This window comes from Pongo pygmaeus, chromosome 20 (assembly GCF_028885625.2).
Source record: "Pongo pygmaeus isolate AG05252 chromosome 20, NHGRI_mPonPyg2-v2.0_pri, whole genome shotgun sequence".
Taxonomy (NCBI): Eukaryota; Metazoa; Chordata; class Mammalia; order Primates; family Hominidae; genus Pongo; species Pongo pygmaeus.
The window spans coordinates 49756929-49774731 of record NC_072393.2 but is presented as its reverse complement, the minus strand read 5'-3'; the positions used below and the strand labels follow the sequence as shown (position 1 = coordinate 49774731).

The 17803-nt window shown below is 47.2% G+C and overlaps 1 protein-coding gene across 1 annotated transcript; it reads left to right on the top strand.

The window, feature by feature from the left end:
• Positions 1–377: 377 nt before the first annotated feature.
• LYPD5 (LY6/PLAUR domain containing 5) lies at positions 378–8045 on the top strand. Its single transcript, XM_054463496.2, has 5 exons — positions 378–498; positions 3240–3368; positions 4084–4260; positions 4471–4617; positions 5145–8045. Exons 1-5 carry the CDS (start codon positions 435–437, stop codon positions 5381–5383), a joined length of 756 nt encoding a protein of 251 aa, XP_054319471.2. The 5' UTR covers positions 378–434; the 3' UTR covers positions 5384–8045.
• The last annotated feature ends 9758 nt before the right edge of the window (positions 8046–17803 follow it).

Here is a 17803-nt window from a genome sequence, read left to right as displayed (position 1 = left end):
AAGGTTTAGAGGATGGGACGATGAACGTGTCTTTGGGTGTGGAGACGTCCCAGGATTGGAAGCTGTGTGGGTGGTGTGTGTTGGGGTAGGGGGAGGGAAGGGGAGTCAAAAGGCCATATGTGCCACCCTCAGATTAGAGCAGAGTGTTGGGAGGGGTGTAGGAAGAAGGCCAACAAGACACCAATCATTCAAAATTAAGGGTTCCAGACTTCTAGTTCCCTCCTCCCTCAGACTCAGAAGTGTAGATCTCCAGCAACTGAGGATCACCCTGTTTCCATCACGATTACCTAGGAAGAGACCCGCCCACATAGGGAGGGTGGGATGGAGAAATACTGGCCAGGCTGGGTGGCCGGGATGCTTAGGACTCAGTAAGGAGAACCAGCCAGGCAGCACATCACAGCGGGAGGAGCTGTCCCAGGTGGCCCAGCTCAGCAATGGCAATGGGGGTCCCCAGAGTCATTCTGCTCTGCCTCTTTGGGGCTGCGCTCTGCCTGACAGGTACCCAGACTTCTGAATCCAGTAGTGAGAAGGGGCTGGGGGCCTGGACTCCTAGATCTGAGGGAGGAGGGACTGGGGGCCTGGACTCCTGGGTCTGAGGGAGGAGGGGTTGGGGGCCTGATCTGGGTCTGAGGGAGCAGGGGGCTGGGGGCCTGGACTCCTGAGTCTGAGGGAGGAGGGGGCTGGGAGCCTGGACTCCTGGGTCTGAGGGAGGAGGGGGCTGGGAGCCTGGACTCCTGGGTCTGAGGGAGGAGGGGGCTGGGAGCCTGAACTCCTGGGTCTGAGGGAGGAGGGGTTGGGGGCCTGATCTGGGTCTGAGGGAGCAGGGGGCTGGGGGCCTGGACTCCTGAGTCTGAGGGAGGAGGGGGCTGGGAGCCTGGACTCCTGGGTCTGAGGGAGGAGGGGGCTGGGAGCCTGGACTCCTGGGTCTGAGGGAGGAGGGGGCTGGGGGCCTGGACTCTTGGGTCTTGGTGGGCAGGAGCCTGGAGGCTATGTCATTTTCATTTCTCTTCCCTGCCTTTGTTCTTCTCCCATCAGTCATTTTTCCTGGTGTCTCTCTTCCCACCATCCCAGCCTTTCTTCTCGTCTTTGCCCAACCCCCAATTCAAAGGTTTTTCCAGGGAGCCCTCAGGACTCTTTCCGGAACTGGCAGGAACCCTGGCTTCACCTTCAGGCAACCTCTACCCCATTGTGGGCTAGGACAGGAACATAACTCATTTCAGAATGGAAGTGGTTACAAAGACAGGGAATTAGAAATGTAGAAAGGAAGCTATTCCTGCACACAACTAAATCTGTGTGTTTCTGCTCCTTAATGGGACAGAGTTTGATTTCTGTATGTGTCCAGGTTCAGTATGTTCTGTGGGTCTCTGTGCTTCTGTGTTTCTCTGTATAGGTTTCAAAGTCTTAGTCTGAACAAATGCTTTTGTGGGTCTGTTTCTGAGTTTGCTTTCTTTGTAAAAGAGATGCGTGTGTAATTTTGTGTATCTGTGTCTGTGTTTATGTATCTCTGTGATTTGTAAGCCTATATTTATCTCTATGTATATATGCTCAGTTTTTGTTTTTTTGTTTTGTTTTTTGAGACAGGGTCTTGCTCTGTCCCCCAAGCTGGAGTGCAGTGGCACAATCACAGCTCACTGCAGTCTTGCCCTCCTGGGCCCAAGCAACCCTCCCACCTCAGCCTCCTGAGTAACTGTGACTATAGGCATGTGCCACTGCACCTGGGTAATTTTTGTATGATTTTGTAGAGGTGGGGTTTCACTATGTTGCCCAGGCTGGTCTCAAACTCCTGAGCTCAAGCAATCCATCCACGTCGGCCAATGAGACTGGCCTTTTTTCTTGTGGTTGTTTTTTAAATAGAGATAAGGTCTCACTCTGTTGCCCACACTAAGGTGTAGTAGCACAATCATGGCTCACTACAGCCTCAAACTCCTTGGCTCAAGCAATTCTCCTGCTTCAGCCTCCCAAGTAGTTGGGACTGCAGGGGGACACCACCATGCCTGGCCAATTGTTTGGGCCTTTTGATGTGTTTTTTTTTTTTTTCTCTCCATGTATCTGCGTTACATGGGTCTATACATTTTGTATCCATATGTGATTTTAATTTTTTTTTTTTTCCAGACAGAGTCTCCCTCTGTCACCGCCCAGGCTGGAGTGCAGTGGCGCGATCACAGCTCACTGCAACCTCTGCTTTCCAGGCTCCAGCAATTCTCATGCCTCAGCCTCCTGAGTAGCTGGGACCACAGGCATGCACCACCATGCCCAGCTAATTTTTGTATTTGTAGTAGAAACGGGGTTTCACCATGTTGCCCAGACTGGTCTCTAACTCCTGTGTTCAGGTGATCCTCCCGCCTCGGCCTCCCAAAGTGCTGGGATTACAGGCATGAGCCACCACCCCCGGCCTCCATATATGATTTTAAACTGTATGTTTTTGTGGTCTCATTTTCCTGTATCTCTAAACATTGCATAATTGTGGCCTCTGGTTTTATTTGTGCTTCTGTGATTTGGGACCTCTCTGGGTGTGATTTTCTGTGCATCTGGTCCCTCTCTGTGTTGATATGGTTATCACACATGCACAAGCATCCTCACAGACACATGCTTTGTGCCTGTGTGATTTTCCACGTGTGAAGTGCTGTGCCTTAGTTAGAGGGGTTTATATTGCAGGGTCCAGGTGTGTACTTGTTTTGTGTGGGAATGTAAAACTCTGCCTGGGTGCATTCAGGATATTCCGTGTATATTTGTGAGACTTGGATGAACCTGTGTATATGTTGTTATTGTGTGTTTATGTCAGTTTGTGTGTTGCTGGGGCTGATGTATGGGTTTACAGGGCACTACAGGACCACACTTCACTCTACCTATCCTGGAGTGCATGTTTCCCTTCAGGGGTCTCTTACTGTGCTGTCCACATTGTGAGTTAAGCGTGGGGAAGGATGGGCAGAGCAAGAATGAATCACTTTTCCTTCCTATTCTAAATTATAGCTAGGGAGAGGGCTTCCTGGAAGAGGGTGGAGACCTGGAGTGGCCTGGAGGGAAAAAACTGGACTGTCAGCTGCAGAGAGGTCATTACTCTGCCATGAGACAGACACAGCTGTGACCAGCTGCAATAGCAGCACCTGGTCTCTCAAGGCGTGGCTTCCCTGGGAGCAGAGGGGCCAGGCCTGTGTGCCTGTCATTTGCTGGGTGGAGCTGTGAGTTCCTGGGACAGGCTCACACTGGCCCTGCTGACTCTGCCACGCCTCTCTCCCCAGGGTCCCAAGCCCTGCAGTGCTACAGCTTTGAACACACCTACTTTGGCCCCTTTGACCTCAGGGCCATGAAGCTGCCCAGCATCTCCTGTCCTCATGAGTGCTTTGAGGCTATCCTGTCTCTGGACACTGGTAAGGAGCGGGAGCAGGGGGACAGGGATGAAAGATTAGGGAGGAAAAAGGGGGGAGAGGGGAGCAGAAAGGGAGGGGAATTGAGTAGAAGATGAAAAGATAAAGATAGAAAGATGGGGAGGGAGAGGAAGAAGAGGAGGAAGAGAAAGAAAAGGGTGGATGAGGGCTAGGGCAGTGGCTCAGGCCTGTAACCCTAGCACTTTGGGAGGCAGAGGCTGGCGGTCACCAGGTCAGAAGTTTGAGACCAGCCTGGCCAACATGGCGAAACCCCGTCTCTACTAAAAATACAAAAAGTTAGCTGGGCGTGGTGGCGGGCACCTTTAATTCCAGCTACTCGGGAGGCTGAGGCACGAGAATCTCTTGAACCCGGGAGGCGGAGGTTGCAGTGAGCCGAGATCGGGCCACTGCACTCCAGCCCGACGACAGAGCGAGGCTCCGTCCCCCGCCCCACAAAAGAAAAAGTGGATGAGGGACGAGCGGTGGGGGGAGGAGACAATGGGGAAGCAAGGAAGAGAAGGTGGGAGAGGCGCACAGGGAGGAAGAGTGGAGGAAGAGAAGAACTCGGGGAAAAGGTCTGGGGGTGAGAGGAAGGAGGGAAGGAGGGAGGGGAGGAGGTGTAGGTGAAAGCAAAAGGGTAGAGGGAGGAGGAAGAACGCTGAGACTAGAGGGAGAAGTGTTTCGGGAAGCAGAGCACGAGCCCTGATCCCGCCCTCAGGGTATCGCGCGCCGGTGACCCTGGTGCGGAAGGGCTGCTGGACCGGGCCTCCTGCGGGCCAGACGCAATCGAACCCGGACGCGCTGCCGCCAGACTACTCGGTGGTGCGCGGCTGCACAACTGACAAATGCAACGCCCACCTCATGACTCATGACGCCCTCCCCAACCTGAGCCAAGGTGCGCGCGAGAGCGGGGCCGGGCTCCGGGAGGGACGATGAGAGGCCGGGCAGCCTCGGGGAAAGCGTGGCCTCCGCTGAGCGCCTTCTCTGGGCGCGCTAGGATCCCAGCCCCCTAGATGTGCTAGGCGCGGGCTCTGGCGCAGTGCGCAGCCCGCACGACTGTGCCAGGGTACCACTGCCTGAGTGTGCATCTATGCTCTCTTGCCAGCACCCGACCCACCGACGCTCAGCGGCGCCGAGTGCTACGCCTGTATCGGGGTCCACCAGGATGACTGCGCTATCGGCAGGTCCCGACGGGTCCAGTGTCACCAGGACCAGACCGCCTGCTTCCAGGGCAATGGCAGAATGACAGTCGGTAAGGGGCTGGAAGGGTGGAAGGGCCTGGGCAAGGGATACGGAGGCAGGGCAGCCATGAGGGTAGTGATACCAGACAGGCTCAACAGGGAGACATGGCCCTGCTCTGAGGTGGGAGGCATGACCCTGGTCTGAGGGAGAAGGTTTGACCCTGGTCTGAGGGAGAAGATTTGGCCCTGGTCTGAGGGTGGAGGCATGACCCTGGTCTGAGGGAGAAGCCTGGCCCTGCTCTGAGGAAGGAGGCCATGCTCTGGTCTGAGGAAAGAGGCATAACCCTGGTCTGAGGGAGGAGGCATGGCCCCTGGTCTGAGGGAGGAGGCATGGCCCTGTTCTGAGAGAAGAGGCATGGCCCTGGGATCTGAGGGAAGAGGCATGGCCCTGGTCTGAGGGAGGCCTGGCCCTGGTCTTAGGAGGAAAACCTGAAGCAAGTCTGAGGACCGAGGCATGGCCCTAGCCATTAAGGTGGAGGTTCAGGTGCAGCTGTCTCCCTCAGTTCTGACTGTTCCTCACTGCTCTGCCCACCCCTAGGCAATTTCTCAGTCCCTGTGTACATCAGAACCTGCCACCGGCCCTCCTGCACCACCGAGGGCACCACCAGCCCCTGGACAGCCATCGACCTCCAGGGCTCCTGCTGTGAGGGGCACCTCTGCAACGGGAAATCCATGACCCAGCCCTTCACCAGTGCTTCAGCCACCACCCCTCCGCGAGCACTACAGGTCCTGGCCCTGCTCCTCCCAGTCCTCCTGCTGGTGGGGCTCTCAGCATAGACCGCCCCTCCAGAATGCTGGGGACAGGGTTCACACACCTCATTCTTGCTGCTTCAGCCCCTATCACGTAGCTCACTGGAAAATGATGTTAAAATAAGAATTGCACTCCTGTCCCTCTGGCCTTCCATCTCTCCCTCCCTTGTGCCCCACAACCTGGTCAACAGGACTGGAAGAAACTGGACACAGTCACCAGCATCCCAGCGGAGGGCAAAAACAGCCACGTCCTGCCCTGATGAAGAGCAATTCTGATCACAGCTGTTACTCACTGAGCACCAGCCAGGCACCAGGCACCCTGTAACACGGCTTCCTGTGCTCTCCCTTCAGAGCCTGTCGCAGCTCTAGGAGGGAGCTATACAATGATGTCTTTATTAGTGTCATCATGAGAGGCCCAATAAGCAGTATGCCCTAACAGTTAGTAGGCCAGGCTCTGGAGCTAAGCTGCATGGGTTCAAATCCCAGCTCCAGCATTCAGCCTGCAGAGACCATGGGCGAGTTACTTAAGCCAGACTCTGGAGCCGAGCTGCATGGTTTCAAATCCCAGCTCCACCATTCAGCCTGCAGAGACCATGAGTGAGTTACTTGAGCTCTCTGTGCCAATATTTTCTCACCTATAAGGTAGAGGTGAAAATAAACTCTATAACGATGACAAGAACTGCTTCACAGTAGTTGCAGTGAGGATTCAACGTGATGAACATTTAGTGCTTGGGACACAGCAGTGGCCCAGTATAAATGGGCTACTGTCATAAGCCCTAAGTCACAAGTCAACAAACTGAGAGGCAAAAGCACTTGGTTGAGCTCGTGTATCTAGTGAGTAGAGATTCAGGAACCAGATTCCCAGCCCCATGAACTGCTAAGCAACCCCACCTCCTAAACACATGAGTACCGATTAACTTCACAGAAAAACACACAAGGCAAAGTTCAGCAAGGTGAAATTCTCCAAGCTGTAAAGATCAGGGAAGACTTCCTGGAGGAGTTAACCCTTGAACAAAATCCTAAAGGATCAATAGTAGCTGGCAAAAAGAAGCAGGAGGAAGGGCATTCTAGGTAGAAGAGAGAGCCTGGACAAAGGTCTGAGGGAGGAAGGAACACAGGGTGTGCAGGACACTTTCATAAGTACATGAACTTCATAGAGATGGGATCCTTCAGCATGTTCTCTGTGCACATGCTTGACCATGTTCTTTCACACGCTTTTTGCCACTTGATCTTTCCAGCAACTCAGTGAGGGAAGCAAAAAAGTAAGTTGCATCCTGCTATTGTCTGAATGTTTGTGTCTCCTCAAAATTCATCTTTTGAAACCTAATAACCAAAGTGATGTTACTGGGAGATGGGGCTTTGGGAGGTGGTGAGATCATGAGGGTGGAGCCCCCATGAATAGGATTAGTGCCGTTATAAAAGAGGCCCTGGAGAGCTGCCTTACTCCTTCCACCACATGAGAACACAGCCAGCAGGTGTCTATAAGGAAGAAAGTGGGTCCTCACAAGCCATCAAATCTGCCAGTGCATTGATTGTAGACTTCCCAGACTCCAGAGCTATGAGACATAAATTTCTGTTGTGTATAAGCCATACAGTCTATGGTATTTTGTTACAGCAGTCTCAAGGGACTAAGACATGTTCCTGTTTTACAGACAAGATGCCCAAAACACAGTGAGAGAGCAATTTTCAGAGTAAGTGCATAGCAAGGGTGGACTCTCGTATCTTCTCGCTCCATGTCAGCAAGCAGCCTTGTGGGAAGGGGGGCAATTCAGAAACCCTCCGCTCCTATGTTCCTGTAAGGCCAATGTGACAAGGGCTTCAGGTGTCTTTACACCCTGACATACAAGGGGAAGCTGGATGTCTTCATTCATCCTTCACATTTACTGAGCACCTACTATGTGCAAGGCGCTGTTCCAGTTGCTGGGCATACAACAGGGAACAAAAGTGGCAAAAATTCCCACCTTCAAGGAGCTAGCCTTTTTGATGGGCTAGCAATCCAAAGCAAACTTTGGATTTTGTTTGTGTATTTATTAGAGACCAGGTCTCGCTCTATCCCAGGCTGGAGTGCAGTGGCACAATCAGCTCACCGCGGCCTCAATCTCCCAGGCTCAAGCAATCCTCCCACCTCAGCCTCCCTAGTAGCTGGGACTATAGGTGTGTGCCACCACACCCTGCTAATTTTTGTATTTTTTATAGAGATGGGGCCCCACTATGCTGCCCAGGCTAGTCTCAAACTCCTTGGCTCAAGCGATCCTCCTGCCTCAGTCTCCCAATGTGCTGAGATTACAGATGTGAGTCACCATGCCCAGCCAGATTTTGGATTTTATTGCAAATGTGGTCTGAAGTTGGGATGGCCAGTTTGATGTGTCAACTTACCTATGTGACAGTTCCAGTTATTCAATCAAACACTAATCAGTGTGTTGATGTGAGGGTATTTCGTAGATGTGATTAAAGTCCATAATCAGTTGACTTTGAGGAAGGGAGATTGTTCTAGACAATTTGGGTGGGCCTGACTCTATCAGCTGAAAGGCCTTAGGAGCAGAGATGAGGCTTCTCTGAGGAAGAAAAAAACTGCAACTATGGACAGCTGCTTCAGCCCATGCCTGAGATTCCAGCTTGCTCTTTCTGACCTGCCTAGCCAGGCCACATAAGCCAATTCTTTGCAATAAATTTTATATTATAGATCGTCTACTGGTTCTGTTTCTCTGGTTAATCCAAGACTAACACAGAATGCATTGGAGCCAGCGCACTGGCTCATGCCTGTAATCCCAGCACTTTGGGAGGCTGGGGTGGGCGGATCACCCAAGGTCAGGAGTTCAAGACTAGCCTGGCCAACATGGTGAAATTCCGTCTCTACTAAAAATACAAAAATTAGCTTGGCATGATGGCATGAACCTGTAGCCCCAGCTACTTGGGAGGCTGAGGCAGGAGCATCGCTTGAATCCAGGAGGCAAAGGTTGCAGTGAGCTGAGATTATGTCATTGCACTCCAGCCTGGGCAACAGACTGAGGCTCTGTCTCAAAAAAAAAAAAAAAGAAAAGAAAAAAAAAAGAATGCATTGGAGAAGCAGAAGACTGCCATAATCATATATAGGTGTGCATATATACATATATATGTTGTATGTGTATATAATTATATGCACATATAATTACATGTAATATATGATATAACATTTTCATTGAAGTATAAAATATATACAATAAAATGCATAAATTGCCATTTTTCCATATGTACATACCTGAATAACCTCCACCTAGGTCAAGATGTAGAATATTTCCAGCCCTTGTCCCCAGAGCCTCCCTCATAGCCCTTCAGAGTCAGTTTCCCACCCCAAGGATAACCATGACTCCAACTTCTATCACAGATCAATTTTGCTTATTTTTAAACTTCATATGAATGGAATCCTACAGCATGTGCTCTTGTGTACATGCTTTACATTTTAAAAGCTTCCCTGTGGCAAGAATGGAAGCTAGACCTGTGAGGTGGCTACTGCACCAGTCTAGGCAAGAGATGATATACCTAGGCAAGAGATGATGGCAGAGGTAGTGCAAGGAGTTGGAAAATGAATAGATTTTTTTAAGTTTAGCTTCTCCTTAACAGGCTGCAAGGAACAGATTTTATTCGTGGAGAAGACAGGACTTGCTGATATATTGGTTGAGGAGTACTTGAGATGACTCCTAGGTTTCAGCCTGAGGAACAGGGTAAATAGGTTTCAGCCTGAGGAACGGGGAAAAAAAGGAATCGTTCAGCTTCATAGTAATCTTTTTTTCTTCTTCTTCTTCTTTCTTATACAGTGTCTTGCTCTGTCACCCAGGCTGGAGTGCATTGGCACGATCTCAGTTCACTGCAAACTCCGCCTCCCAGGTTCAAGCGATTTTCCTGCCACAGCTTCCTGAGTAGCTGGGATTACAGGCATGAGCCACCGCGTCTAGCTAATTTTTTGTGTGTGTTTTTAGTAGAGACGGGGTTTCACCATGTTGGCCAGGCTGGTCTCAAACTCCTGACCTCAAGTGATCCACCTGCCTCAGCCTCCCAAAGTGCTGGGATTACAGGCGTGAGCCATCACGCCCTGCCAGCTTCTTTATAATCTTATGGTGCCACAGTGATGATAAAGGCAGTCCGTCGTTGGCCAAGGGGTTGTTAGGCAGTGTATGACTGTACTTCTGAGATAGAAGATTCTCCCTGAGGTGTGGTGGCCAAGGACTCCTGTGAGATGAAATACATGAGCAATTGGCAGTTCTTTGTCATGAGAGTGATTCAAAAACTTCTAAAAGCTTATACTTGACAGCTCTCACTAAGTAGAACAGGGATGCACCGGCTGCCTTAGAACTCATAGTATGCGGAGTCCAAGTGAAACTGTGGACTCAGCTATGTAGCTGCTTGGGTATTGCGACCCAGATGCCTTCCTGAGTGCTTAGCAGAGAGGGAGATGCCTTTCAAAAGTAATTATGGTTTTGGACCATAAATTTTATTTTATTTATTTATTTTTTAGACAGAGTCTCGCTCTGTTGCCCAGGCTAGACTGCTGGAGTGGCACGATCTCCGCTCACTGCAACCTCCGCCTCCTGGGTTCAAACAATTCTCCTGTCCCAGCCTCCTGAGTAGCTGGGACTGTACAGGTGCATGCCACCACATCCGGGTAATTTTTGTATTTTTAGTAGAGATGGGGGCCGGGGGGAGGGGAGCTTTCACCATATTGGTCAGGTTGGTCTCAAATTCCTGACCTCAGGTGATCCACCCTCCTCAGCCTCCCAAAGTGCTGGGATTACAGGCATGAGCCACCATGCCCAGTCCAGACCGTGAATTCTAAATCATTATAACTAGGCTCACACACATCTTTATTAATCAAAATAAGAACCATTACAACCAACACATTTTTGCCATTGAGAAATAAGTTTGTTGATTCCTGTAGTATAAAAATACGTGCTTCAGAATTCAACAAACTGCTTTATGACCCATTTTGAACTCAAATAAGAAATAAGAAAGTCGCTCTAATTTGCTTTTTGTCTAATATCATTTCCAGAGTCTAAAATAAACATAAAATAAACATCAAGTAATAAGTCATTAGCAGAAAAACATAAAGCAAGAAATGCCCATTACAATGATGTATAACAGGCCAGGTATGGTGGCTCACAACTGTAATCCCAGCACTTTGGGCGGTCAAGGTAGGCAGATCACTTGAGGCCAGGAGTTCGAGACCAGCCTGGCCAACATGGTGAAACCCTGTCCCTACTAAAAATACAAAAATTAGCCAGGCATGGTGGTGCACACCTATAATCCCAGCTACTCAGGAGGCTGAGGCAGGAGAATCGCCTGAATCTGGGAGGCGGAGGTTGCAGTGAGCCTAGATCGTGCCACTGCTCTCCAGCCTGGGTGACAGAGCGAGACTCTGTCTCAAAAAAAAAAAAAAACAAACAAATGATGTGTAACATAACCACATTTATTTAAGAATGTATTCCAATATCAAATGGCAAATTCCAACAATGCAAAAATCGCAATTACTTTTGCACTCACCTAATAAAAGCTTCACCTGCTGGAAACAGTGGCTCACACCTGTAACCCCAGCAATTTTGGAGGCAGAGGTGGAAGGATTGCTTTAGCCCAGGAGTGCGAGATCAGCTTGGGCAATGTAGCAAGACCCCATCTCTCTAAAAAATTTAATTAAAAGTAAAATAGGCCGGGCGCAGTGGCTCACGCCTGTAATCCCAGCACTTTGGGAGGCTGAGGCGGGCGGATCACGAGGTCAGGAGATTGAGACTATCCTGGCTAACACGGTGAAACTCTGTCTCTACTAAAAATACAAAAAATTAGCCAGGCATGGTGGCAGGCGCCTGTAGTCCCAGCTACGTGGGAGGCTGAGGCAGGAGAATGGTGTGAACCCAGAAGGCGGAGCTTGCAGGGAGCCGAGATTGCGCCACTGCACTCCAGCCTGGGTGACAGAGCAAGACTCCGTCTGAAAAAAAAAAAAAAGGTAAAATAAAAAGCTTCATTTATTAGAAAGGATGTGGAGCTACCGGGATTCTCACATCCAAGTAGTATGTGTGTAAAATAGAACAACCACTTTGAAAAACTATCTTTCAGTACCTGCCCGTGTTTAAAGTGTGAGGAAGGCCAGAAGCAGTGGCTCACTCCTGTAATCCCCGCGCTTTGGGAGGCCAAGGTAGAAGGAACCCTTGAGCCCAGGACTTTGAAACCAACCTGGGCAACATGGTGAGACCTTATCTCTACAAAAAACTAAAAATATTAGTGGGGCATGATGGTGCATGCCCGTGGTCTCACCTACTAGAGAGGCTGAGGTGGCAGGATTGCTTGAGCCCAGGTATTTGAGGTTGCAGTGAGCTATGATCGCTTCATTGCACTCCAGCCTGGGCAACAGAGTAAGACCCTGTCTCTATTTTTTTTTAAGTGAGGAAGATGTGAATGAAGAGGTGGCAGTGCCCCTGAAGGGCTTATGATGTCAAATAGGGATAACATTTTCTGAACTTTCTCCTACAGCCAATGGGGATACATGGACTGATATAGAGAAGGGGAGAGGCATGGTCAAAGCCAGGTGATATGAGGCTCTCCCTGTGGCCATGCAGGAGACAGGCCCAAGGGAGTGAGATTGGAGGCAGGGAGACCAGGGAGGTGGATAGTGAGAGGGCCTCTCATGCTGCCTGGTTTCCAGAGTCAAGGGCCATTTAGGATTAAAAGGCTGGAGGCAGAAAGAGGAACTGAGAAACCAGAGTGTGAGTGTTATGGCCTACAAGGAGTTAAAGTCCCTTTTAAGTGAGGGTAGTGGTTTCCTCTGGAGGTTGGGGGTTCCCGATCATAAAGGAGCACATAAGGAGATTCCGGGGAATGCAAATACTTTCTCTTGGTGTGCCTTTGATTTTATGGAGGTTCACAATACATCATTTGTCCAAAATGTACCACTGTGTTTTATGCACTTTCGGCATATAAGGTATATTTTATTTATTTATTTATTTATTTATTATTGTTCTTATTTTTTGAGATGGAGTCTCTCTCTGTTGCCCAGGCTGGAGTGCAGTGGCACAGTCTCGGCTCACTGCAAGCTCTGCCTCCTGGGTTCACACCATTCTCCTGCCTCAGCCTCCCAAGTAGCTGGGACTATAGGCACCCGCCACCATGCCCAGCTAATTTTTTTGTTTGTATTTTTAGTAGAGTCGGGGTTTCACCATGTTAGCCAGGGTGTTCTCCATCTCCTGACCTCGTGATCTACCCGCCTTGGCCTCCCAAAGTGCTAGGATTACAGGCTTGAGCCACCGCGCCCGACCTACTTTTTTTTTAATGTCAAAAGCAAAGACAAGGCTAGAGCTCAGGTCTTTGGACATCCACATTAGAGCTTTTTAATCTTTGGTGATAGGGATTCAGAATACTGGTTATCTCTGGTGTATCACCTGGGAGGGTTACTAGAGAGCCTCTTGTGATGATGGAGATAGCTTGATCGAGATGGTGGTCACACATGTCTGTACACAGGTTTAACTGAGTTAATCCATACACTTAAGATCTGTGGACTTACAATGTGTAAGCTATACCTCAACAAAAAGAAAACAATCTTAGGTCAGTCCTGGTGGCTCACGCCTGTAATCCCAGCACTTTGGGAGGTCAAGGTAGGAGAATTGCTTGAAGCCAGGAGTTCAGGACCAGCCTGGCCAACATAGAGAGACCCTGTCTTTACTAAAAATTTTAAAAGTAACTAGGTGCAGTGGTGTGCGCCTGTAGTCCCAGCTACCTGGGAGGCTGATGCAGGAGGATCTCTCAGGGGCAGGAGGTCGAGGCTGCAGTGAGCTATGATTGGGCCGCTGCACTCAGCCTGGGTGACAGAGTGAGACCCCACCTCTAAAAAGAAAAAGAAAACAATTTTAAATGCCACATATGATTAAATGGTATTACGTCTAGGATTTACACTGAAATAACATAGGAAGTGAGGAAGTAAATGGAAGCATAGATGAAATGCAATTGACCACGAATTGGTATTTGTTAAATAGATACATGGAAGTTTATTATACTCTTCTGTTCACTTCTATATGTTTGAAGTTCTCGATAATAAATATATATGTACGTATATATGAGTATGTATGTATATATGAAAAAGTAAATAATAGATAGATAGAACTAATACCCATTTAACTCACAGTGATCCATACACCCACTTCCTTGGGAACCCAGACGTCTCTCTTCTCCTGGTAATGCAGATAATGATTACCTAATGCCTGGATTTTACATACAACCTTGTCCCTTCCCAAGATTCCCCCACCCTCCCTAGCTTAAGTGGAAGTGGAAGTCCAGGTCAGCACCAAGGACAGATCCACAGTATTGGGTCTCAGAACCACAGACAGCAACTCAACTAAGGGAGGACAAAAGACAGGGAAATGAAGAAATGCCATCTTGAACAGTGTGGAACAGAACAAGAGGCTAGTCGAAAAAAGCCTATCAGTATCATTGAACAAGAGCATTCCTTCAACAAATATTCATTGAGCATCTGCTATGTGCCAGGCACTGTTCTGAACACAGGATGGCCAGGTTCCTGTCCTTAAACAATGAGACAGATAAAACGAGATCATTTTATATAGTCATAAGTTCTATGATAAAATATAAAGCAGTGAAATAAGATGTAGGATGATTGAGGGAGATGGAAGAGACCGTTTTTGAAGAGGTGGTTAAGGCAGAGATTATATTTGAGCAGAGTGGCTGGATGCTGTGGCTCATTCCTGTAATCTCAGTACTTCAGGAGGCTGAGGAAGGAGGATCATTTGAGTCCAGGAGTTCAAGACCAGCCTGGGAAACATAGGAAGACTCCTTTTCTAGCAATTTTTTTTATTTGCCAGGCACGGTGGCTTGTACCTGTAGTCCCAGCTACTCAGGAGGCTGATGCAGGATAATCACTTGAGCCTGGGAGGTTGAGGCTGCAGTGAGCTATGATTGTGCCACTGTACTCCAGCCTGGGTGACAGAGCGAGACCCTGTCTCAAAAAAATTTAATAAAACAGGAAATAAAAATTATATATAAATATATAAATATATATGAATATATAAATAATATAAATTATATAAATTTATAAATATAAATAATATAAATTTATATAATTTATAAATACAAATAATATAAATGTATATAAATTTATAAATATAAATAATATAAACACAAATATAAATTAAATATAATGATATATATTTATAATATATATTTTATAATATAAATATAAATATAATTATATGTTTATAATAATATAAATATAAATATTTATAATATAAATATAAACAAGTGTTTATGATAATATAAAATTTTATATATTATATAAATTATAATTATTAAATATTATATATAAATTATAGATAACATATACATATAATATATAATATATTTATAATATTATTATATGATTATATATTTATATATTATTGATATATGTATTATTTTTATTATATATTATATAATATATGTTATATAATATTATATATTATTGTATACTATCGTAATATATATAACAATTTATATATATATTTGAGCAGAGAACTGAATGAAGTGAGGGAATGGCCCATGAAGAGAGTGGAGGTGAAAGCATTCAGGAAGAGGGAACAGAAAATGCTAAGACCCAGAGGCAGAAAAAAGCTTGGTATGTTTGAGAATCAGCAACAAGGCCAATGTGGTAAAGCAAAGTAAATGCAAAGGAAAGTGATGGGAGGAGTTTCGCCAAGATAGGAATAGACACACAGAAAGAAAGCAATAGAGAAAGACAGACAAGAAAATTGAGACACAAGCTGAGATTGGCCAGGAAAGGCTCATAGGCAAAAAAATTAGGAGCAAAATGATGCTAGTTGCAGTTTATGGAGTGCAATTTGCATTATACATTTTATTATTTTATTATCTATTCACATATACATACATATGCATATACTTTTTTTTTTTTTTTTTAGTTGAAGTCTCACTCTGTCACCCAGGCTGGAGTTCAATGGCACGATCTTGGCTCATTGCAACTTCTGCCTCCCAGGTTCAAGTGATTCTCATGCCTCAGCCTCCTGAGTAGCTGGGATTACAGGTGCCCACCACCATGCCTGGCTAATTTTTTTTGTATTTTTAGTGGAGATGAGGTTTCGCCATGCTGGCCGGGCTGGACTTGAACTCCTGGCCTTAAGTGATCTGCCTGCCTCAGCCTCCCAAAGTGCTGGAATTACAGGCGTGAGCCACCATGCCTGGCCCATATATATATATTTTTTATTATGGAAAACTTCAAACATGCAGAAATGAACATAAGGGTATAATAATCTACTTTTTATTGTGTAACAACCCGCTCCAAAAGTTAGTATCTTAAAATAAACAATCTCATGATTGAGGGTTGACTGGGCATTTCTGCTGGTCTCTCCTGAAGTCATTCACATGGTTGCATTCTGTTAGGGCAGGATTGGGGCTTTAGCCAAGATAGCTTCATTCTCCCTGCATGTCCTCTCCATGCGACTAGCTTGGGCTTCCTTACAGCATGGTGGTCTTCTAGTTCTAAGGGTACAAAAGCAGAAGCTTCTAGTTTCCTTAACATCTGGACCTGGAACTGGTCCAGTGTCATATCTGCCACATTCTATTAGTCAAAGCAAGTCATCAGCCGGATAGACTGAAGGAGAAGGAACATACTATACTGTTCCTCTTCGTGGGAGAAGCCACCTGCCAGTGCAGGGAAGGGAGGAGTCACTGGCAGGCAACTTGGGAGACAATGTATCACAAGAGTTTAACGTAGACCAGGCCCAGTGTTAGGGCTCCAGACATTCTCCCTCACCTAAGCCTCAAGCAGCCCTGTCACATAGGAAACATAATCCCTCTTTTACAAGTTTCACAGAGCACACAACTATGGATGGCAACTAGGTTTGAACTCAGGTTTGTGTCTAAACCAGGCTGTACGTATGATATATTCCATACAAAAATAAAGTTAGGCCGGGTGTGGTGGCTCATCTCTGTAATCCCAGCACTTTGGGAGGCTGAGGCAGGTGGATCACCTGAGGTCAGGAGTTCAAGATCAGCCTGGCTAGCATGGTGAAACCCCGTCTCTACTAAAAATACCAAAATTAGCCTGGTGTGGTGGTGCATGCCTGTAGCACCAGCTACTTGGGAGGCTGAGGCAGGAGAATCGCTTGCATCCAGGAGGTGGAGGTTGCAGTGAGCCAAGATCACGCCACTGTACTCCAGCCTGGGTGACAGAGCGAGACTCTGTCTTGAATGAATGAATCAATGAATGAATGAATGAATGAATGAATGAATGAATAAAGTCAATGGTCACATCGAGGCTTAAACCAAGGTCTCTAGACTTCCATATTGTGAGATATAGATATCTGTATACAATATACATCTGTATACACTATACATCTGTATACTATGCCATATACTATACTACATATCTGCATATACTATATATAGTATGTGGGTGTATGTCTCTGTGTAATAACATAATATACATACGTTTTTAACTGGTGGGGAACACAGAGATACAAAGAAGAAAATAAAAGCAGAAATGAAGAAAAAAGGAGAAAGGAGAAAGGAGAAAAGCATGCACTTGGAGACTAAGACCAGGAGATAGAAACAGAGAAGCAAGACAAGGCGCAGTGGCTCACACTTGTAATTCCAGCACCTTAGGAGGACGAGGCAGGAGGATGGCTTGAGACCAGGAGTTCGAGACCAGCCTGGCAACATAGTGGGAACTGTTTTTATGACCAAAAAAATGTTTTTTAATTAAAAAGAAAGAAAGAGAGAGAGAAGAAAGAAAGAAAGAAAGAGAGAAAGAAAGAAAGAAAGAAAGAAAAAGAAACAAAGAAAGAAAAAGAAAAGAAAGAAGGACAATGAGATACAGAGAGAAAAATGAAGACTGAGAGCAAAGAAGAGACTGAGATTGATGGAACCACGAGGTCTCCCTCCTTTAGCCTGGAAACTCCACAAGAGCAAGAATTTTGTCTGTTTTTGTTCATTACATATCGCCAACTCCTTGAGCAGTGCCTGGCACTCAGTAGGTGTTTGCTCTAGGTTGGCAAGAAACCAGGCTGGACAGGGAGAGTGCCTGCAGTTCCCTAAGTGAACACTAGGGGACAGTATTTATAAGCCTTGGAGCTTCCAGGCTCCAAGGTCCCAGAGATGGCGGTGGAGGATTTGCTGCCACTGACCTCTGACTTTCAGGATCTCTTCCTCGGGGCTGAGCCCTGCCTTTCCCTGCACAAGCCTTGGGCGATGAATGACCTTTCCGCCTGAGACACCCTTTTTACTCTCCTTCACCAGCCTGCCCAGTTAAACAACTCTTTGTCCCTGGCCCCTTCCTGCTGGGCCCCGAGGCACCTGGGTTCTTTCCAGGCCCGGAGATGGGGCTGCGACAGAGGTGGTGCAGCTGGGACAAGGCCAAGGAAAAATGCCGGAGACTCTGGAATCAGTTCTTCCAGTGTATGAGACCCAGCCCCTCCTCCCTCAGACCCA

Excerpts from the sequence above, each read along its gene's own strand:
- LYPD5 (XM_054463496.2), top strand. The coding sequence starts at position 435 with ATGGCAATGGGGGTCCCCAGAGTCATTCTGCTCTGCCTCTTTGGGGCT. Across the intron at positions 499-3,239 it reads GGCTGCGCTCTGCCTGACAG|GGTCCCAAGCCCTGCAGTGC; the intron begins GTACCCAGACTT and ends CTCTCTCCCCAG. Across the intron at positions 3,369-4,083 it reads TATCCTGTCTCTGGACACTG|GGTATCGCGCGCCGGTGACC; the intron begins GTAAGGAGCGGG and ends TCCCGCCCTCAG.